The 23,581-nt window shown below is 38.3% G+C and overlaps 1 protein-coding gene across 4 annotated transcripts; it reads right to left on the bottom strand.

Annotated features, from left to right (window-relative positions):
• Positions 1-1,216: 1,216 nt before the first annotated feature.
• Positions 1,217-22,941, bottom strand: decr2 (2,4-dienoyl-CoA reductase 2). Of its 4 annotated transcripts, none has more exons than XM_008121020.3 (10): positions 22,790-22,941; positions 16,901-17,018; positions 16,744-16,812; positions 14,844-14,895; positions 12,908-13,043; positions 11,201-11,325; positions 8,740-8,833; positions 6,287-6,391; positions 4,661-4,849; positions 1,217-2,549 (listed from the first exon to the last, which is right to left on the bottom strand). In XM_008121020.3, the coding sequence occupies exons 1-10, from the start codon at positions 22,887-22,889 to the stop codon at positions 2,515-2,517; spliced, it is 1,023 nt and encodes a 340-aa protein (XP_008119227.2). In that variant the 5' UTR covers positions 22,890-22,941; the 3' UTR covers positions 1,217-2,514. The 4 variants fall into 4 exon arrangements, with proteins under 4 accessions (XP_008119227.2, XP_008119229.2, XP_062820685.1 ...); XM_008121022.3 differs by lacking the exon at positions 22,790-22,941 and adding an exon at positions 20,954-21,045; XM_062964615.1 differs by lacking the exon at positions 22,790-22,941 and adding an exon at positions 20,954-21,044 and having other exon boundaries at positions 4,632-4,849.
• Between the last annotated feature and the right edge of the window lie 640 nt (positions 22,942-23,581).

Raw genomic sequence — 23,581 nt, 5'->3', positions numbered from 1 at the left:
AAAGAACAAGGTTTGGATCATTGATGTCGCCATCCCAGGTGATAGTCGCATTGACGAAAAACAACAGGAAAAACTCAGCCGCTATCAGGACCTCAAGATTGAACTTCAAAGACTCTGTCAGAAACCAGTGCAGGTGGTCCCGGTGGTGGTGGGCACACTGGGTGCCGTGCCAAAAGATCTCAGCCGGCATTTGGAAACAATAGACATTGACAAAATTTCGATCTGCCAACTGCAAAAGGCCACCCGGCTGGGATCTGTGCGCATCATCCGAAAATACATCACACAGTCCTAGACACTTGGGAAGTGTTCGACTTGTGGTTTTGTGAAACGAAATCCAGCATATCTATCTCGTTTGCTGTGTTATAATAATAGTAATAATAATAATAATAATACATCACACAGCCCTAGACACTTGGGAAGTGTTCAAATTGTGATTTTGTGATACGAAATCCAGCATATCTATCTTGTTTGCTGTGTCATACAATATAATAATAATAATAATAATAATAATAATAATAATAATAATAATAATAATAATATACATCACACAGTCCTAGACACTTCGGAAGTGTTCAATTTCTGATTTTGTGATACGAAATCCAGCATATCTATCTTCTTTGCTGTGTCATAATAATAATAATAATAATAATAAATCACACAGTCCTAAATGCTTGGGAAGTGTTCAACTTGTGATTTTGTGATAGGAAATCCAGCATATATATCTCATTTGCTGTGTTATGCCGTGTCCTTCTGTCAATAATAATAATAATAATAATAATAATAATAATGAGAGTTGGAAGAGCCATTTAGTCCAACTCCCTTCTACCTTTGTGCACCAAAAGCACTAGCAAAGCACCCCTTAATAATTAATAATTAAATAATAATTAAAATACCATTATAAACAAGCAAAGAGGAGGAGGGAGGGACGGATAAATGGCTTCAATGGGCAGCATGTGGCCCCCGGGCCTTAGTTTGGGGACCCCTGCTTTAGATCATCCATGTACAGCAAGTGGGAAATTTTTGGTGAATTTCTTACCACTTGGTAGCCCAGGTTTTGTTGTTGTTGTTATTATTGTTGTTGTTGTTGTTGTTGTTGTTGTTGTTGCACTACAATGTGAGTCTGAGGTTTCTCGCCTTGGAAACGGACCAATATTAAAGCCATAAGCTTGCCCTCAAAACAAGGATTTCAAATGAAAATTTGCTCTTTTCCAAGATAGAAATTTGTAAAATTTATTTCAAGGAGGGGAATACTTTTTAGTTGAAAAAAAAGAGAGGTTTGGCTAAAGAAAAAGTGCAGAATCACCCTGTTTGGCCCAGAATCGTAACAATTAGATACAGGAAAAGTCAGGCTGGATCGGTCAATACGGAACAATACAAATAAAACAAAGCAAAAAAGGCTCCGGTGGCAAACAGTGCAGGGAAGGCAAACAGAAAATAAAATGGGTTTGCAAAACAATAAACTAATCCTAAGTTAAAGCGTACTTCCCGTATCAGCATCAGAAAGCTGGTCTTGTTTTCAGCCTGTCTTTTGCAAAACACTGTGTATCATACAGAAGCAAAAACCTCAGGGTTGAGAATATAATGGACTATCAGGCCTGGGAAATAGGAGGCCCTACAATGCATTGCCGGGTTGAAAAATCCCATACAGTAGAGTCTCACTTATCCAACGTTCTGGATTATCCAACGCATTTTCGTAGTCAATGTTTTCAATACATCATGATATTTTGGTGCTAAATTCGTAAATACAGTAATTACTAAGTAGCATTACTGCATATTGAACTACTCTTTCTGTCCAATTTGTTGTCTAACATGATGTTTTGGTGCTTAATTTGTAAAATCATAACCTAATTTGATCTTTAATAGGTTTCTCCTTAATCTCTCCTTATTATCCAACATATTCGCTTATCCAACGTTCTGCCGGCCCGTTTATGTTGGATAAGTGAGACTCTACTGTAGTAGGAGCTGGACAAAGTATAGTTACGCCAAAAGCTCAATGATTTGCACCCAAATACCATGCCCGCCCCCGTGTCCTAATAGGTGCCATCACTGCGCCCCTGGAAATCACTGGAATACAGTCGGGAATGGGAGGAGGCCCATGAGGCTTACTATACCGGGTGACACCAACCCTAAGGATGCCACTGACTTTGGAGTCTCTTTTTGATTAAAAAAAAAGTCTCCTCGACTCAGAATGCCCAAACGGTGATACAACATGGCCCAAATGCTCCCCATTTCTTAGATGTTGGAGGCATTTTTTGGGGTGGATTAGGCGGTCCCTTAGTGGCCTCCCACTGTTGCACGTCCCTGTTTGAATGGCAAAGGATAATGGGAGTTGCAACACATCCATATATGGGCCGCTCGTTTAACAAATGTGTTTTGGCTCTCCTCTCTTGATGTTACCAGAATATTATCCAGATATGAAATCCTTCTGTTGCCAGTTTGGTGCAAAGCGATGTTGCAGCCAAGACAGGTTTGTGATTCCTCTTTTCCAGGATGGTTCGGACAGCCTTCTTTCATTTATTTATCTCTTTTCAATTCCGTTGTCCAAAAATCTGAAAAGAAAGATACTAGATGAAATTGCATGGAGAGTTAACTCCAATAAAAAAAACACAGAAGGGAGATCTCTGGGGCCGGGCTTAGCTCAGCAGGCTAAACTACTAGCTGCAATATATATATATATATATATATATATATATATATATATATATATATATATACATACATATACACACACACACACACACACACACACACACTAGCTGTGCCCGGCCACGCGTTGCTGTGGCGTTGTCTGGTGGTGTTGGTGAGAAATTGTTGAGGTAGTGGTGGTATTGAATGTCTGTTGTATGGTTGTCTTTATGTTTAGTATGCACACTGAAGTGGATTATATGACAGTGTGGAGTCAAGATAATCCAGTTCAAAGCAGATAATATAAGATTATAAATGAGTTATATAGCTGTGTGGAAGGGCCTTGAGTCTACACTGCCATATAATCCAGTTAAAATCTGATAATCTGTGGAAGAGGCCTAACTGTGCCTGTCCCCTGGACTGAGCAGGTTGCTAGGAGACCAAGTGGGTGGAGCTTAGCCTTCAAACTGGCAGCAATTGGATAAAAACTATTATTCCTCTCCCTGTAATTAGGACTTTATTTTTCTTTTCTTTTTGTTATATCAACCTAGAGCCGTGAATGATGGGTTGTGTTGTCAAATTTCAAGGTTGGGGGGCCTGTACTTTTGTCGTTTTGTCCGCTGCCCTGATGCCATCACTCTTTTATATATATAGATATATACACACACACACACACAGTAGAGTCTCACTTATCCAAGCTAAACGGGCCAGAAGAAGCTTGGATAAGCGAATATCTTGGATAATAAGGAGGGATTAAGGAAAAGCCTATTAAACATCAAATTAGGTTATGATTTTACAAATTAAGCACCAAAACATCATGTTATACAACAAATTTGACAGAAAAAGTAGTTCAATACGCAGGAATGTTATGTTGTAATTACTATATTTATGAATTTAGCACCAAAATATCATGATATATTGAAAACATTGACTACAAAAATGGCTTGGATAATCCAGAAGCTTGGATAAGCGAGGCTTGGATAAGTGAGATTCTACTGTATATATATCAGTGGGTGTGCGAATCTATCAATATCAATAGGCTGAAATATCTCTCTCTCTCTATATATATAATGATATTGATAGATTCGCACACCCACTGATTTTTTGTGAATTTTTAAAGTTTTGTATGAAAAATATTTTTATTAAAAAAACTACAAAGCCCATCTCCTTGGATTTTATACACAATCACCCCATGTTCCAGGGCACTATTCCCCCCAAGTTTTGAAGAAAAAAATTATTAAAAAAACTACAGTAGAGTCTCACTTATCCAACATTCTGGATTATCCAACGCATGTTTGTAGTCAATGTTTTCAATGGTGCTAAATTCGTAAATACAGTCATTACTACATAGCATTACTGCATATTGAACTACTTTTTCTGTCAATTTTTTTGTGTAACATGTTTTGGTGATTCATTTGTAAAATCATAACCTAATTTGATGTGTAATAGGCTTTTCCTTAATCCCTCCTTATTATCCAACATATTCGCTTATCCAATATTCTGCCGGCCCGTTTATGTTGGATAAGTGAGACTCTACTGTATTATTATTATTATTAAAAGGATACATAAGCACATTTACATTGAAGAAGATGAGAATAATGATTTGATCAGAGTTGGACAGTCTTGTCTTAAATTTGAGCTTGATGTAAATATTCAAAAACATTTAAGCTACTGATGCCTCAATTAATGTAATTTTATTGGTATCTGTTTTTATTTCTGAAATTTACCACTCTCGGCTTATACTGGAGTCAATGTTTTCCCAGGTATTTTTGTGGTAAAATTAGGTGCCTTGGCTTATATTCGGGTTGGCTTATACTCGAGTATATACGGTAATATATTGTACGTACATATAACTTGTAAGCCATCCTGCGAGTTAAGTCCCACTGATTGATATGTGTGGGGACATATGTCATGTTTCTATGGTTATGTTCACAAAATCACAAGGTGGGAGAGTCATGCTGCTGTTGACGCCTATCGAATCCCACCGAGCGGGAAAGGAGCATCACCTAGAGCTTAGCAGAGTGTGAGGCAATACCCAACAGTGCGGGGAAGTCGTTCCGGGTGGTCATCCAGCTGCCGCCGTCCACCACCAGAGTCGTGCCGGTCACATACGACGACAAGGGGCTGGCCAGGTACAACACACTGTGGGCGATCTCCGTCTTGTTCCCGGCCCGCTGGAGAGGGATCTCCTGGTAGACGTTGCTGCTCTCTGCCTGAGGAGAGGCTGAAAGGCAAGGAAGGCTGTTCAAGAAGAGGCTGGGAGGCCATCGGTCGGGCTTTAATAATAATAATAATAATAATAATAATAATAATAATAATAATAATAATAATAATAGAAGTAAAAAAACAGAAACTCCTCAACCCATAGCAGGCAAAGAATCAGTACAAGAAAACCGCACTACAAACTAGTGCGGCACAACAAAGCATTGCATGGACAGTTCCTTGACAAAACTGAAGGAAAGGTTGATTAGGAGAAGACTTGGCTCTGGCTCACGAATGGGACCCTGAAGAAGGAGACAGAAGGGCTGATCCTTGCAGCCCAGGAGCAAGACATCAGGACAAAGGCAATTCAGGCCAAGATTGAAAAATTAGCTGATGACCCAAAATGCAGACTGTGCAAGGAAACCGACAAAACCATTGATCATATCCTCAGCTGCTGTAAGAAAATTGCACAGACAGACTGCAAACAGAGGCACAACTTTGTGGCCCAAATGATTCATTGGAATTTATGCCTCAAGTACCACCTGCCAGCAGCAAAGAACTGGTGGGATCACAAACCTGCAAAGTTAGTGGGAAATGAACACGTAAAGATACTGTGGGACTTACGAATCCAGACTGTCAAAGTTTTGCAACACAACACACCAGACCTCATGGTTGTGGAAAAGAAAAAGGTTTGGATCATTGATGTTGCCATCCCAGGTGACAGTCGCATAGATGAAAAATAACAGGAAAAACTCAGCCGCTATCAGGACCTCAAGATGGAACTTCAAAGACTCTGGCAGAAACCAGTACAGGTGGTCCCGGTGGTGCTCGGCACACTGGGTGCCGTGCCAAAAGATCTCAGCTGGCATTTGGAAACAATAGACATTGACAAAATTAGGATCTGCCAACTGCAAAAGGCCACCCTGCTGGGATCTGTGCGCATCATCCGAAAATACATCACACAGTCCTAGACACTTGGGAAGTGTTCGACTTGTGATTTTGTGATATGAAATCCAGCATATCTATCTTGTTTGCTATGTCATAATAAAATAATAATAATAATAAAGTCAAAAATCAGAAACTCCTCAAAGCACAGCAGACAAAGAATCAATACAAGAAAACCGCACTACAAACTAGTGCCGCACAACAAAGCATTTGGTTGGAGACACAATTCTAAGATTAAGGCCTGCAACGACTAACTGCCTGCTTGCTGAACTGTAATTAAAAGTTGCTGATAAGAACTGGGACAAATGATTAACTGTTGACATTGCTAACTTGATGAACTTGAATGCATGTACATGTGTGTGAATGCTGAGTAAAAATGTAAAATAACCCCTTTGTATATTTGTTAGCCAATGAGCCTTGCTTCCCTCTCTTTGAGCAAATCTTCAATGGGAATAGCCATACTACACTTCCCATCAGACCGCACTATACATCCCATGATCCTTTCAAGTCCTACCTAAGCGGCGCATCCCCTCCGTGCCCAAAATGGGACCGGGCGCAATGCTGTTCACCCGGATGCCGTCCGGACCCCATTCCACCGCCAGGTGTTTTGTCATTGCATCTGCCAGGAAACAAAACAGAAAATAAAAACCAGGCAAGCAAAAAAAAAAAAACCAGCTTGGAAACAATTACCGTATATACTCGAGTATAAGTCGACCCTAATATAAAACAATATGGTATTAACAATAACTTAATAATAACAATAATAATAAAACTTCATTTGTACCCTGCCCTATCTATCTCCCCGTTGGGACTCAGGCTGGCTTCCAACATAGTAACAGGCAAACATTCAATGCCTACATAAACAATGCAGAGCTAGATATAGATCTATAATTACATATACTAATTTCATATATGCATTTCCCCCTGAAACATCTGCAAATCCTCTCTCTATATATGTGCATTTCCCTCCTGCAATATTTGCAAGCCCTATATAGTTATGTTTATATCTATCTAGAAATCTGTTTGTGTGTGTGTGCATTTCCCCTACAATATTTGCAAGCCCTATATATCAATATTCATATATATCTACCTAGACATCTCCCTGTATATAGACAATTATATCTGCATAGGATTTGCAAAGACTTGCAAACATGTGAGGGGAAAATTCATATATAAAATAATGTATACACATAGATACAGATATACAGGTACAGTAGAGTATCACTTATCCAACATAAACGGGTTGGCAGAATGTTGGATAAGCAAATATGTTGGGTAATAAGGTGGGATTAAGGAAAAGCCTATTAAACATCAAATTAGGTTATGATTTTACAAATTAAGCACCAAAACATCATGTTATGCAACAAATTTGACAGAAAAGTAGTTCAATACGCAGTAATGCTATGTAGTAGTTACTGTATTTATGAATTTAGCACCAAAATATCACGATATATTGAAAACATTGACTACAAAAATACGTTGGATAATCCAGAATGTTGGATAAGCGAATGTTGGATAAGTGAGACTCTACTGTACATGGAAATCTTTGGATATCTATATGTATATAGGATTTGCAAAGACTTGCAAACAAATGAGAGGGAAATTCATATATAAAATTAATGTAGATAGATACAGATATATAGGTACATAGGGATTGCAAAGGCTTGCAAGGGGAAATGCCTATATCTCTGTAGCAGAGGTTAATAAATATTTCAGGGGAAAATGCTTTTATAAGATTAATGGGCATATATACATTCTTCTTCCTGACTTGCAAGGGCTTATTTTCCTTTTCAAAACATTCCCTCGGTTAAGAGCGAGGGAGGCTTTTGAAAAGCAAACACTGATAAGGGAGGGCAAGAGGAGAGATAAATATATCATATATTGCAAACAACTTACTTGGCCCCATGTAAGCCGCCCCGAGTCCCTTCGGGGAGATGGGGCAGGGTATAAAAATAAAATAATAATAATAATAATAATAATAATAATAATAATAATAATAAGCAACGGCCTCCAGGCTCTGCTGCCGGCTTGACTTTGACCCGATTATAAGCCGGGGAGGCTTTTTCAGCTTATAAATAAGGGCTGAAAATCTCGGCTAATCTTCGAGTATATGCGGTATTTTTATTATCATCATCACCACCCTCATCATTGTTGTCGTCAATGGGGAAACAACGAGCACGACAGCTCCCAGAGCAATCTACTAATTAGGGCAATTCACAGAAAGATATTATGAAAAAAATACTAACAAACCTGCAAGGTTTTAAAGCCCGCATACACGAGAGAACAGGCATGGGCAAACTTGGGCCCCACTAAATTATAGATTCCGATTAGACATGTCCAAAAAATCGTTTTGAATCGTATATCGGAATTATTTCGGATTGTTCTCGCTTTTTGATACGCATTCCGAGACATTGTCTCACAGCGCAACCAGCAATGTAATTCGAACCATTGTTGCCCCATTCTCTAATTGTCTCTTAATATTTCGTTAATTTTTTCCCCAAAAATTTTTTTAAATATATTTTTTTAAAAAATTTTGTTTCTGCAACCTACCTAGAATGGGAGCTTAGCGCAGCCTAACATGGCTGCCGCTCCCCGGCCAATCAAACGCTTCCACGATGGACACAAAGGTGGGGGCTAGGGTTGATGAGGATAGCTCAAGAAATGAGGGCGGGAGAGCCCTATAAAAGTCCCCCCCCCCCGGTTCCTTTTTTTTTTTTTTGCCGATTGCGCATGCGCGTCTGCCATTTTAGAAACATTTAGAATCATTTACGAATTTTCGGAAATATCTGAAATTTTTGGGTGAAAAAATCGGAAATACTTTCTATATCGAAGCGCCAGCGCCCCCTACTTTAGAAACGAGAATTGAAACATTTTTTTCATCGATCGGACATGCCTAGTTCTGATTATTGCAAAACCCAGAAAGGCAAAGAAAAACAATAGACAAAACAACGTAATGGTTTACCGTACCTATGGCGGCCTTAGCTGTGCCAGCATGCATTTGGAGGGCCTGCCCTTTGTAGCTGAGCGTTGCCGTGATGTTTACAATCACCCCTCCATTGGCCTAGACAGAGAGAATGCGGTTTGATTCAGAGGTCGGCAATAAACAAATACAACAATACATTACAGCAAGGACAAAAAACCCCAAACAGAACAATATAGCTGGCCTATACAAATGTGGTGGCAATGTTGTGAGGATTTGTAAAAGAGACACCATGGTGTGGTGAGTTGACTGGAATGGGCATGTGTCGACAGCTGATTGGCTGAGCCAGTCAGGAGCCAGAATTCTAATTGGCTGCTGTCTCTAGCTTAGTGTTTTAGTCTCCTGTTTTTAACATTTTATGCTGTATGTTGATTTTTATGATTGCTTTATTGATGCTGATGTTTTATTGTTGGGATATTTGTTTTATTGTTTTGTTGTTGTTATTATATTGTTGTGTCGGGCAAGGCCCCATGTAAGCCGCCCCGAGTCCCTTCGGGGAGATGGGGTGGGGTATAAAAATAAAGTTATTATTATTATTATTATTATTATTATTAGTGTTGAGACAAATGGTTTTAACTGCCACATGGCCTAGGGGATTAAAGCCTTGCGATTTGAAGCTTGGGCTGCTGACCTGAAGGCTGCCAGGTTCGAATCCCACCCGGGGAGAGCGCAGATGAGCTCCCTCTCTCAGCTCCAGCTCCATGCGGGGACATGAGAAAAGCCTCCCATAAGGATGGTAAAACATTAAAATATCCGGGTGTCCCCTGGGTAACGTCCTTGCAGACGGCCAATTCTCTCACTCCAGAAGCAACAAAAACAAAACAAAAACCTCTGAGAGTGAAGAGAGTGCTGACTGGAAATAGTCTGGAAAGAAATGGCTGCCATACTCTCCGCAGCCTGATTATTTATAAGGCAAACAAGGCATATTTAAAAACCGTTTAAAGGGACTGTTTATTCCCTGTGTTCTCTGTGTGAATTCAAAAGACAGGTATATATATTGTTGCCCTGTTTGAACTTTTAAACTGAAATAAAGATACTGTTACTTGTTAAACAAGCTTGAGTGACATTTTATTATACTGCAGGGTTTATTTTTATTCAGAAACTGTGGTAAAGCTTCTATTTATTTATTTCTACAACCCTCAACAAATGTAAATATGTAACCAAAGTCAACCAATATTTTTTTCCTTTTTTTTCTTTCTTTTTCCCCGATTTTCAGAATCCTTTCACCTCCCTCATTTTCCTATCAATATATTGTTCCACCACTTTCGATGTATTATGTTTCTTTACAAAATAAAAAATGAGAAAAAAAACAAATGTAAATATGTAAGTGAATTTTGGGGAAATATATATACAGTAGAGTCTCACTTATCCAACGTTCTGGATTATCCACGCATTTTTGTAGTCAATGTTTTCAATGCATTATGATATTTTGGTGCTAAATTCGTAAATACAGTAATTACTACATAGTATTAATGTGTAATGAACTACTTTTTCTGTCAAATTTGTTGTATAACATGATGTTTTGGTGCTTAATTTGTAAAATCATAACCTACTCTGATGTTTAATAGGCTTTTCCTTAATCCCTCCTTATTATCCAACATATTCGCTCATCTAACATTCTGTCGGCCCGTTTATGTTGGATAAGTGAGACTCTACTGTAATTGTTAAAGTTTTATGCTGTTTTTATATTTATTTTGTTTATATTGTTTTAACTCATGTTACTGTTGGGCTAGTCCCCATGTGAGCTCCTCCCCATGGTGGCGGGATACAAGAAGAAAGTTGTTATTATTATTATTAAAGTTATTATTATTATCAACACAACGACGTTGTATGGCACAGCAAACAAGATAGATATGCTGGATTTCGTTTCGCAAAACCCCAAGTTGAACACTTCCCAAGTGTCTAGGACTGTGTGATGTATTTTCTGATGATGTGTGCAGATCCCAGTAGGGTGGCCTTTTGCAGTTGGCAGATGGTGATTTTGTCAATGTCTATTGTTTCCAAATGCCGGCTGAGATCTTTTGGCACAGCACCCAGTGTGCCCATCACCACCGGGACCACCTGTACTGGTTTCTGCCAGAGTCTTTATTATTATTATTATTATTATTTTATTATTATTATTAAGATATAGATATGTGTATTAATGAAATAAACATAAATACCTCTGAGGATGCCTGCCATAGATGTGGGCGAAACGTCAGGAGAGAATGCTTCTGGAACATGGCCACACAGCCCGAAAGACACACAACAACCCCATAAATGTCTTGTTTGCACTTCCAGGGGCCTCAACAGCGCCCCTAGTGATTTGGCGCCACCCGCAATTGCTTACTTCGCATACCGCTTAAGCCACCCCTGGCTATTATAAAACCAGTACTGATGCAACCTGTCCCACTGGAAACCGATTCAAGAACATTCTTAAGGTTCAAAAGGTATTGATGGGAAACGTACGCGGAGGCACTTTTCATACAGGACTTTGGAGACGTTGAACGTTCCCAAGGTGTCGATCTCGATCACCGTTTTGTAGCCGTTGAAGGACAGGGCGCTGGCCGGACAGAGGAAGTTGCCCGCGGCATCTGCGGAAAGGCATCAGGGACAGCGTTAGGACAACAAAGGAAGAGGCCACTCTTGGTGCCGTGGCCTTGCCACGCCATCGGAACTGGACCCAGACTCTCTCAATCCAGATGCTTCGGACTAGATTTCTCACGGCCAACGAGCAAAGTTGAGGGAAGCTGTGACCCAAGATATCTGGAAGCCGCTAAGTTAAAGTAGGCGAACTTCAAACGATAAAGTATCAGACGCTCTCATAAGACCATAGGTAAGGAAAGGGATCTCCAAAGACCATCTAGATGATCTCATAAGACCATAAATAAGGAAAGGGACCCCCAAAGGCCATCTAGATGATCTCGTCAGGCCATCAGAAGATCATAGATAAGGAAGAGACCTCAAAGACCATCTAGGTGATCTCATAGGACCATGGGTAAGGAAAGGGACCCTCAAAGACCATCTAGATGATCTCATAAGGCCATCAGAAGACCATAAATAAGCAAAGACACCTCCAAAGACCATCTAGATGATCTCATCAGGCCATCAGAAGACCACAGATAAGGAAAGGGACCCTCTAAGACCATCTAGATGATCTCATAAGGCCATCAGAAGACCATAAATAAGCAAAGACACCTCCAAAGACCATCTAGATGATCTCATCAGGCCATCAGAAGACCACAGATAAGGAAAGGGACCCTCTAAGACCATCTAGGTGGTCTCATAGGACCATAGGTAAGAAAAGTGACCTTCAAAGATCATCTAGATGATTTCATAAGACCATAGGTAAGGAAAGGGCCCCCTAAAGACCATCTAGATGATCTCATCAGGTCATCAGAAGACCACAGATAAAGAAAGGGACCCTCAAAGACCATCTAGGTGGTCTCATAGGACCATAGGTAAGGAAGGTGACCTTCAAAGATCATCTAGATGATTTTATAAGACCATAGGTAAGGAAAGGGCCCCCTAAAGACCATCTAGATGATCTCATCAGGTCATCAGAAGACCACAGATAAAGAAAGGGATCCTCAAAGACCATCTAGGTGGTCTCATAGGACCATAGGTAAGGAAGGTGACCTTCAAAGATCATCTAGATGATTTTATAAGACCATAGGTAAGGAAAGGGCCCCCTAAAGACCATCTAGATGATCTCATCAGGTCATCAGAAGACCACAGATAAAGAAAGGGATCCTCAAAGACCATCTAGGTGGTCTCATAGGACCATAGGTAAGGAAGGTGACCTTCAAAGATCATCTAGATGATTTTATAAGACCATAGGTAAGGAAAAGGACTCTCAAAGGCCATCTAGATGGTCTCATAAGGCCGTAGCTAAGCAAAGAAACCTTCAAAGACCATCTAAATGATCTCATAAGACCATAGGTAGGCAAAGAGACCTCCAAAGACCAGGTAGACTTAGGTCAACGCTAAGTCTAAAGTTTAGGATAGAGGCCACATAAATGACCTGGCTCTTGGGCCTTAGTTTGGGGACCTCTGATCTACTACATGTTAATTCAGAGCTCTTAACGCCCAAGAACGCCATCTAGGAGTGAAAAGACTTCACATCTGGGTGTTTACACTTTGTTTCCCCAAAGGCGACAGAGACTGAGAACTTACTGTTAACCAGGATATCAACTTTCTCAAATTGCTTCAGGGATTCATCCACGGCGGCCATGATGGCTTGGGGTTGCCGGACGTCCAGGGTCAAAGGCAGGCATTTCTGGCCGGTGGCCGATGACAGTTTCTTGGCAGCCTGTGAAAGGAAGTCCGGATTTGGCATTTAAACATTAGAGAAATCTATCTATATATATTAAAACTAGCTGTGCCCGGCCGCGCGTTGCTGTGGCGAAGTATGGTGGAATGGGAAATAAAGTATTGAGGAATTGGTGGTAGTTAAGGTAAAGGGTCCCCTGGGCTGAGTGGGTTGCTAGGAGACCAAGTGAGCGGAACTTAGCCTTCTAACTGGCAGCAATTGGATAAAAACAATTATTCCTCTCCCTCTAATTAGGACTTTATTTTTCTTTTCTTTTTGTTGTAACAACCTAGAGGCATGGATGAGGGGTTGTGCTGTCAATTTTTGAGGTTGTGGGGTGTTTACTTTTGTTGTTTTGTCTGCTGCCGTGATGCCATCATATATATATATATATATATATATATATATATATATGTGTGTGTGTGTGTGTGTGTGTGTGTGTGTAATGTGTATAATTAGGACCGAGTTAACAACAAAACCACTGGGCCACATCACACCAAATTTGGCCACAATACTCATCACTTTCCAAGGAGTGACCATAAAAAAAGAAAACACCATGCCCGTATGTAGAAAGCGGCCAGGCTTTTAAGCTACAAGACTATTCAGTGCAATTCAAGCTGGCCAAACAATGATTCCCCTAGTTATGACACAGCCAGGCCTTGAAGCTGTAAGGCTATTCACAGTGCAATTCAACCAGACCAACAAAGGATTAACCTTGGTAGAAGGTAGCTTTGAAGCAGCAATACTACTCTGTACTATTGAAGCTGGCCAACAAAATAATCCTCTAGGTAGCAAGCAGCCAGGCTTTGAAGCAGCGAGGCTATTCACTGCAATTCTCGCAGCCCAAAAAACAATTTCTCTTGAACGCAAGTACCGAGCCTTCCAAGCAACAAGCCTATTCTGTTGCATTTCAGCTCACCAAACAAGGATTCCTATAAGAAGTAAACGGCCAGGCTTTGAGTCTGCAAGGCTATTCACTGCTAATCTACTTGGCCAACAAAGGATTCCCATACGCCACAGCAACACGTGGCCGGGAACAGTTAGTGTATAAAATGTTCTATAGATATTCTAAGGTGATAGTATCCCACCGGAGGGAATGTTGGAGATACAAATAATAATCTATATATATAAAAGAGTGATGGCATCACGGCGACCGACAAAACAACAAAAGTACAGGCCCCCCCAACCTCAAAATTTGACAACACAACCCATCATTCACGCCTCTAGGTTGATACAACAAAAAGAAAAGAAAAATAAAGTCCTAATTAGAGAGAGAGGAATAATTGCTTTTATCCAATTGCTGCCAGTTAGAAGGCTAAGCTCCTCCAACTTGGTCTCCTAGCAAACCAATAAAAAATAATTAAAAACACTAAAAAAAATTAAAAACGCTAAAAAATTAATACAATAAAATACTATAATAACAGAAAATAACTAAAAATAATACAAGAAAATAATAAAATATAATAAATAAAAAGATAACTTGCAATAAAATTAATAAAAAAATACAAATAACGCAACAATTTTTAACCAATACCACCACCACTTTGCCACAGCAACGCGTGGCCGGGCACAGCTAGTAGTAATAATAATATCATCTTATATTTTTATATTATAATAATATTAATATAATAATATTATAATAATATTAATATAATAATATTATAATAATATTAATATAATAATATTATAATAATGCTGCAAACTGCCATACTTCTAAACTGTTAGATTATATTCAAATAGCCCAAGCCCACTTCTGTGAGAAGGCACGGAGTGAACACTCCAAATGGCACGGCCACTCACCTCGGTCACTCTCTGGAGGTTCCTGCTGGCAATCACCGTTTGGCAGCCATGCCTGCAAAACCAAACGCAGAAAAAAGCAATACAGTAGAGTCTCACTTATCCAACACTCGCTTATCCAACGTTCTGGATTATCCAACGCATTTTTGTAGTCGATGTTTTCAATACATCGTGATATTTTGGTGCTAAATTCGTAAATACAGTCATTACAACATAACATTACTGCGTATTGAACGACTTTTTCTGCCAAATTTGTTGTATAACATGATGTTGGGTGCTTAATTTGTAAAATTATAAGGTAATTTGACGTTTAATAGGCTTTTCCTTAATCTCTCCTTATTATCCAACATATTCGCTTATCCAATGTTCTGTCGGCACATTTATGTTGGATAAGTGAGACTCTACTGTAATTATATACTCTTTAATATTTGTATATTTTAAGTTGTATTGCAATGCTTTTAACCGTGGGCTGTTTTGAGTCTCCGCACGGAGGGAAAAAGTGGGATACAAATAACCTTATGCAGCCGAAACACAGTTGCATCTGTCGAGTAGGAAATTTAGGTACCGCTTTATGCAGGGAGGCTAATTTAACTAATTTACGACACCGTAAAAACCTTTCAGCAGCGTGCGGAAAGGAATGAGGAAGTACTCCATCAAGGACTTGGTGTCACAGGTGAATGGTGAAGCAGCGGAATAGACCATGCACACTCAATAGACCCATATTTGAATACTGGTGGGTTTGGAGGGGAATTGGCCTGGACATGTGGGAGTTGTAGGTATTGGGATATATAGTTCACCTGCAATCAATGAAAATTCCTGAACCCCACCAAAGATGGAATTGGAGGCCCCATGACCAGCAAAAAATACTGGAGGTCTTTGGGGGAGATTCACCTTGATTTGAGGGATTTGTAGTTCACCCACATCCAGAGAGCACTGTGAACCTAAACAATGATGGATCTGGACCAAACTTGGCACAAATACTCAATAGACCCACATTTGAATACTGGTGGGTTTGGGGGGGAATTGGCCTGGACATGTGGGAGTTGTAGGTATTGGGATATATAGTTCACCTGCAATCAATGAAAATTCCTGAACCCCACCAAAGAGGGAATTGGACCAAACTTGGCACACAGAGGCCCCATGACCAGCAAAAAATAATGATGGTCTTTGGGGGAAATCGCTTTGATTTGTGGGATTTGTAGTTCACCTACATCCAGAGAGCACTGTGAACCTAAACACTGATGGATCTGGACCAAACTTGGCATGCAGAGACCCCATGACCAGCAAAAAATAATGATGGTCTTTCGGGGAGATTCACCTTGATTTGGGGGATTTGTAGTTCACTCACATCCAGAAAGCACTGTGAACCTAAACACGGATGGATCTGGACCAAACTTGGCATGCACACTCAATAGACCCACATTTGAATACTGGTGGGTTTGGAGGGGAATTGGCCTGGACATGTGGGAGTTGTTGGTACTGGGATGTATAGTTCACCTGCAATCAATGAGAATTCCTGAACCCCACCAAAGATGGAATTGGACCAAACTTGGCACACAGAGACCCCATGACCAGCAAAAAAATAATGGAGGTCTTTGGGGGAAATTCGCTTTGATTTGTGGGAGTTGTAGTTCACCTGCACCCAGAGAGCACTGTGAACCCGAACACGGATGGATCTGGACCAAAGGTGGTCCCCAGGGCAGTGTGGTCAGAGCAGAGGCCGGAATCGAGCATACCCTCATGACACCGGAAGCTGGAAAATGTTAAATTGCCTCTGTGCCCATCTATATATGGCTAATGGCATTGAATGCCATGTATAGGTGCATTGAGAAGGGCGGAACATAAATACTGTAAATAAATAAATTTAAATAAATAAAAAAATAAGGACGTAAGTCATGGCTACCTCATGAGGATCTCAGCGATGCGGAAGCCGATGCCCGATCCGCCTCCGGTGATGAACGCGGTTTTGCCCCTAGACAGAACGAGAAGGAAGAGAACCACGTCTCTAGTTCGGTGTCTATTTCGGGGAGCAAATCGACCCGTATCCCGGGACCACTTACTTGAGGATGTCGGGGTTGAAGAGGTAAGTATATTCCTGGAGGCAATCGTCCGTCTCGACGTCCGGAGGAGGCCGGCAAGCAAAGCCCGGCTGGGACATGGTCGGCTCCCTGGACGATTCTGCAGAAAACGGGTTACGACAACGTGAACAAACACAACAACGTATATCTTCAGAAGACATAGGATATAAGCCAGGCAGGAGAAGCCACTGAAACCCACAAGCATGTGGACAACTTCAACAGAAAGGAGGAAACCATGAAAATAAACAGTATTAAAAAAACTCCAAAATCAGAACAGTAAATAAGAAATAAGAAAGAGCAGCACTCTGAAAACAGAAGAATTCCGGACAGGAATCAATCGGGGTGCAGCTAACGATTCTGAACAAAGGATTCCCCCAGGCCACCAATGCAATAATAATAATAATAATATTGACCTAATTTAAAATAACAATGTCACCAATGCAATAATAATAATAATATTGACCTAATTTAAAATAACAATGTCACCAATGCAATAATAATAATAATAATGATCTAATTAAAAATAACAATGCCCATAATTTAAAATAACAATGCCACCAATGCAAGAATAATAATATTGACCTAATTTAAGATAACAATGCCACCAATGCAATAATAATAATAATATTGACCTAATTTAAAATAACAATGTCACCAATGCAATAATAATAATAATATTGACCTAATTTAAAATAACAATGTCACCAATGCAATAATAATAATAATATTGACCTAATTTAAAATAACAATGCCACCAATGCAATAATAATAATAATAATAATAATGATCTAATTAAAAATAACAATGCCCATAATTTAAAATAACAATGCCACCAATGCAAGAATAATAATATTGACCTAATTTAAAATAACAATGCCACCAATGCAATAATAATAATAATAATAATAATGATCTAATTAAAAATAACAATGCCCATAATTTAAAATAACAATGCCACCAATGCAAGAATAATAATATTGACCTAATTTAAGATAACAATGCCACCAATGTAACAATAATAATAGTAATATTGACATAATTTAAAATAACAATGTCACCAATGCAATAATAATAATAATAATAATATTGACCTAATTTAAAATAACAATGTCACCAATGCAATAATAATAATAATATTGACCTAATTTAAAATAACAATGCCACCAATGCAATAATAATAATAATAATAATGATCTAATTAAAAATAACAATGCCCATAATTTAAAATAACAATGCCACCAATGCAAGAATAATAATATTGACCTAATTTAAGATAACAATGCCACCAATGTAACAATAATAATAGTAATATTGACATAATTTAAAATAATGCCACCAATGCAATAATAATATTGACATAATTTAAAATAACAATGCCACCAATGCAATACTAATAATATTGATCTAATTTAAAATAACAATGCCACCAATGTAACAATAGTAATATTGACATAATTTAAAATAATGCCACCAATGCAATAATAATAATAATATTGACATAATTTAAAATAACAATGCCACCAATGCAATAATAATAATAATAATAATCTAATTAAAAATAACAATGCCCATAATTTAAAATAACAATGCCACCAATGCAAGAATAATAATATTGACATAATTTAAAATAACAATGCAACCAATTCAATAATAATAATAATATTGACATAATTTAAAATAACAATGCCACCAATGCAACAACAATAATATTGACCTAATTTAATATAACAATGCCACCGATGCAATAATACAGTAGAGTCTTACTTATCCAACATAAACGGGCCGGCAGAATGTTGGATAAGTGAATATGTTGGATAATAAGGAGAGATTAAGAAAAAGCCTATTAAACATCAAAATAGGTTATGATTTTACAAATTAAGCACCAAAACATCATGTTTTACAACAAATTTGACAGAAAAAGTAGTTCATTATACATTAATGCTATGTAGTAATGACTGTATTTACGAATTTAGCACCAAAATATCATGATGTATTGAAAACATTGACTACAAAAATGGCTTGGATAATCCAGAAGCTTGGATAAGCGAGGCTTGGATAAGTGAGACTCTACTGTATATAAGATCAGTCATTTAAAAAACATAAGTAACAATATCAACCAAGCATTATGTCAGCGCCTATTGTGTTTAAGTGCAGGCCAAGGTCTTTAGGCACTGTACCCAGTGTGCCGATCACCACTGGGACCCCCTTGACTGGCTTGTGCCAGAGTCTTTGTAGTTGGATCTTTAAATCCTTATACCGTGGTCAGCTTTTCCAGTTGTTTCTCCTCAATCCTATTCCCTCTTTGTCTTTGTTGTTGTTGCTATTATTATTATTATTATTATTATTATTATTATTATTATTATTATTATTAACACACTGCAGAAATGAGGGACCGAGGCATTTCTTGGCTGCCGTTTTCCGCAAAACATTTTTCCCGGCTTATCTTTTGGGATCAGAACGACTGCCTGTTCCTGCACAAACCAGTCCGACGGCTACAATCTCCCTTCCTCCCGTTTTTCCTCACTTCGTTGTTGCAAAACCAGGGAACCTTACAACGAGGTGTGCCTCTGTGCTTCCAGGGCCTCTTTCCAGTGATGCACAAAGTGTAATGCACAAAAAAGTGTGCAATGCACAAAAAAGTGCAATTCACAAAAAAGTGCAATGCACGAAAAAGTGAAATGCACAAAAAGTGCAATGCAAAAAACATGCAATGCACAAAAAGTGCAATGCACAAAAAGTGCAATGCACAAGTACAATGCGCAAAAAAGTGCAATGCGCAAAAAAGTGCAATGCAAAAAAGTGCAATGCGCAAAAAAGTGCAATGCAAAAAAGTGCAATGCACAAAAAAGTACAATGCACAAAAAAGCACAATGCAAAAAAGTGCAATGCACAAAAAAGTACAATGCACAAAAAAGTACAATGCAAAAAAGTGCAATGCACAAAAATGTACAATGCACAAAAAGTGCAATGCTCAAAAATGTGCAATGCACAAAAAGTACAATGCTCAAAAAGTGCAATGCACAAAAAATAACAATGCCACTAATGCAATAATAATATTGACATAATTTAAAATAACAATGCCACCAATGCAATAATAATATTGATCTAATTTAAAATAAAAATGCCACCAATGCAACAATAATAATGACATAATTTAAAATAACAATGCCACCAATGCAACAATAATAATGACATAATTTAAAATAACAATGCCACCAATGCAACAATAATATTGACATAATTTAAAATAACAATGCCACCAATGCAACAACAATAATAATAATATGGACATAATTTAAAATAACAATGCTACCAATGCAATAATAATAATAATGACATAATTTAAAATAACAATGCCAGCAATGCAACAATATTGACATAATTTAAAATAACAATGCCACCAATGCAGTAATAATAATATTGATTTAATTTAAAATAACAGTGCCAACAATGCAACAACAATAATAATATTGACCTAATTTAAAATAACACTGCCACCAATGCAATAATAATAATAATAATAATGACATAATTTAAAATAAAAATGCCACCAATGCAATAATAATAATATTGGCCTAATTTAAAATAACAATGCCACCAATGCAACAACAACAATAATAATGACATAATTTAATATAACAATGCCACCAATGCAACAACAACAACAATAATAATAACATATTGACTAAGGCAACATCATTAAAAATACTACCCAAAAATAGCATAGTTAGAAGCTAAGTCAAATTCAGTATTAAACCAGAGGAAACCTTGAATAAAAGCAAACTCACAATAGTTAATATTATAATATTAATAATAAGAATATAGGGATATTCTAAGGAGAAAGGCATGCATCTGCACTGCTCTATAACGCAGTTTGAAACTGGATTCTAGGCTAGGCTCCTACAATGCAGTTTTGCAGCATTATTTGTGTCTACACTGACTATATAGGGCAGTTGCAAGATTCATAGAGCTGCATGCTTAAATTCATATGGCTTTTCTGCAAAAGCTGCAGCCCCAACTTCTCTCCCCACTTACCTGTTTTGCAGAGGACTTTGTTCGGAGGCGCACTGCGCATGCGCAAGGCTTGCCTGGGCAAGGTTAGCTTAGGAAGGCCCCGCCCCCTTTTTGTCCCCAGCTTCCTTCTGGGAATTGTAGTTTTGCAATGCAAACCTAGGATGCTCGTCTTTTTTTGGGATCCCCTCTTTCCAAGGCCTTTTGGGGTTTTGCAAGACCTTTGCAATGGGTTTGCCTTGCTTTTTTGCATTTTGCAAAATATTTTGCAAGCAACAGGGACGCCTTGCACTTAGAGGCTGCAGCCAGCAGAGGGCAGCAAAGGGAATATTATATTACAGTAGAGTCTCACTTATCCAACGTTCTGGATTATCCAACGCATTTTTGTAGTCAATGTTTTCAATATATCGTGATATTTTGGACTACTTTTTCTGTCAAATTTGTTGTATAACATGAAGTTTTGGTGCTTAATTTGTAAAATCATAACCTAATTTGATGTTTCATAGGCTTTTCCTTAATGCCTCCTTATTATCCAAGATATTCGCTTATCCAAGCTTCTGCTGGCCCGTTTAGCTTGGATAAGTGAGACTCTACTGTAGTAGCAACAATAATAGAGAAAAATAATAAATGTAATAATACCAATAATAATAGGGAAAAATAATAAATGTCATAATACCAATAATAATAGAGAAAAATAATAAATGTCATAATACCAATAATAATAGAGAAAAATAATAAATGTCATAATACCAATAATAATAGAGAAAAGTAATAAATGTAATAATACCAATAATAATAGAGAAAAATAATAAATGTAATAATACCAATAATAATAGAGAAAAATAATAGATGTCATAATACCAATAATAATAGAGAAAAATAATAAATGTAATAATACCAATAATAATAGAGAAAAATAATAGATGTCATAATACCAATAATAATAGGGAAAAATAATAAATGTAATAATACCAATAATAATAATAATAATAGATGTCATAATACCAATAATAATGGAGAAAAATAATAAATGTAATAATACCAATAATAATAGAGAAAAATATTAAATGTACCATATATTCTCGAGTATAAGATGACCCAAATATAAGCCAAGCAGGACCCTCACCAGAGTATAAGCCGAGGGGGGATTTTCCAGTCTTTAAAAAAAGGCTGAAAAACTAGGCTTATACTCAAGTATATACAATAATAATAATAATAATAATAATAAATCAGGACCTCAAGATTGAACTTCCAAGACTCTGGCAGAAACCAGTGCAGGTGGTCCCGGTGGTGATGGGCACACTGGGTGCCGTGCCAAAAGATCTCAGCCGGCATTTGGAAACAATAGACATTGACAAAATCACGATCTGCCAACTGCAAAAGGCCACCCTACTGGGATCTGCATGCATCATCCGAAAATACATCACACAGTCCTAGACACTTGGGAAGTGTTCGACTTGTGATTTTGTGATATGAAATCCAGCATATCTATCTTGTTTGCTGTGTCGTAATAAAATAATAATAATAATAATAATAATAATAATAATAATAATAATAATAATAATGATAATACATCACACAGTCCTAGACACTTGGGAAGTGTTCAACTTGTGATTCTGTGATACGAAATCCAGCATATCTATCTTGTTTGCTGTGTCATACTATGTCGTTGTGTCAACAACAATAGCAGCAACAACAACAACTTTATTTTTGTACCCCGCCTCCATCTCCCCAAGGGGATTCGGAGCCGCTTACATGGGGACGAGCCCGGTCCACATTGTAAAATATAATCCCATTAAAATGCATATGCAATATCATGATGAGATTTAATTCGCAACGTGAGCGCATGGAATCGCTTACCAATCACCCGCCTGGCGCATGGCCTCTCATAAGGAACCCGGCCAGCATAATATTGCCTTTCTCTAAGGAACTGGATCTTGGAAATCCGGAATAAAGTCATGTGTGCGAGTGTCACAGGATACACGAGAGGCCAAAACAGAAGAAAGCTTTTGCCTTTCTCCATTCTTTTTTGGAGGCACAAGAAGTTAACGAATACCAATAAAATACAATAAAATATCTACTAGATTTTTCTTTGGGAGGAAACAAACCACCAACTTTCAAGAACTCCAACCTTTCTTGGACTTGACTCAAAACCGGCTCAAAACAAACCCGTCCTTTGGAACGAAGGCGCTTTTCGGATGCGGCGACGTGCCCTTTGCTCTTCTGCCCTGCGCTGAACTTTCCCAGTTGACATCAAAGGGGCTTTTTCGTTCTGTTCCAATGCTGTCAAGTGCCTCCGCCATTGGGATTATTATAGTTGTTTATTTAGAATCACAGAATCCTAGAGTTGGAAGAGACCTCATGGGCTGTTCAGTCATTCGGCCAAGAAGCAGGAAAATTGCATTCAAAAGGAAGGGACCATAAGCCAGAAAATAGTAAACTTCTAACACAGGAGAAGAACAAGTTAGGTCACAGATACCACTTGTGGGTTGAATGAAAAGTAATGCCTCCACCTTCGTAACTCCTCAACAGATAGCAGTCCTGGTCTGCGGCAGGTCCTGGCTTGTTCAGTAGACTCTCCTCTACAGTTCCATTTGACGGAAAGGCTTAGCATTGAACGGTTGTGTTGTTAAAGTGTGAAGTATGGAACCC

Source organism: Anolis carolinensis, unplaced genomic scaffold (genome assembly GCF_035594765.1).
Source record: "Anolis carolinensis isolate JA03-04 unplaced genomic scaffold, rAnoCar3.1.pri scaffold_13, whole genome shotgun sequence".
In the NCBI taxonomy this organism is placed as follows: domain Eukaryota; kingdom Metazoa; phylum Chordata; class Lepidosauria; order Squamata; family Dactyloidae; genus Anolis; species Anolis carolinensis.
This window is presented reverse-complemented; position numbering and strand designations above follow the sequence as displayed.

Excerpts from the sequence above, each read along its gene's own strand:
- decr2 (XM_008121020.3), bottom strand. The coding sequence starts at position 22,889 with ATGACTTTATTCCGGATTTCCAAGATCCAGTTCCTTAGAGAAAGGCAA. Across the intron at positions 11,326-12,907 it reads AGTTGATATCCTGGTTAACA|ATGCCGCGGGCAACTTCCTC; the intron begins GTAAGTTCTCAG and ends GCCTTTCCGCAG. Across the intron at positions 6,392-8,739 it reads CACAGCTAAGGCCGCCATAG|ATGCAATGACAAAACACCTG; the intron begins GTACGGTAAACC and ends GTTTCCTGGCAG.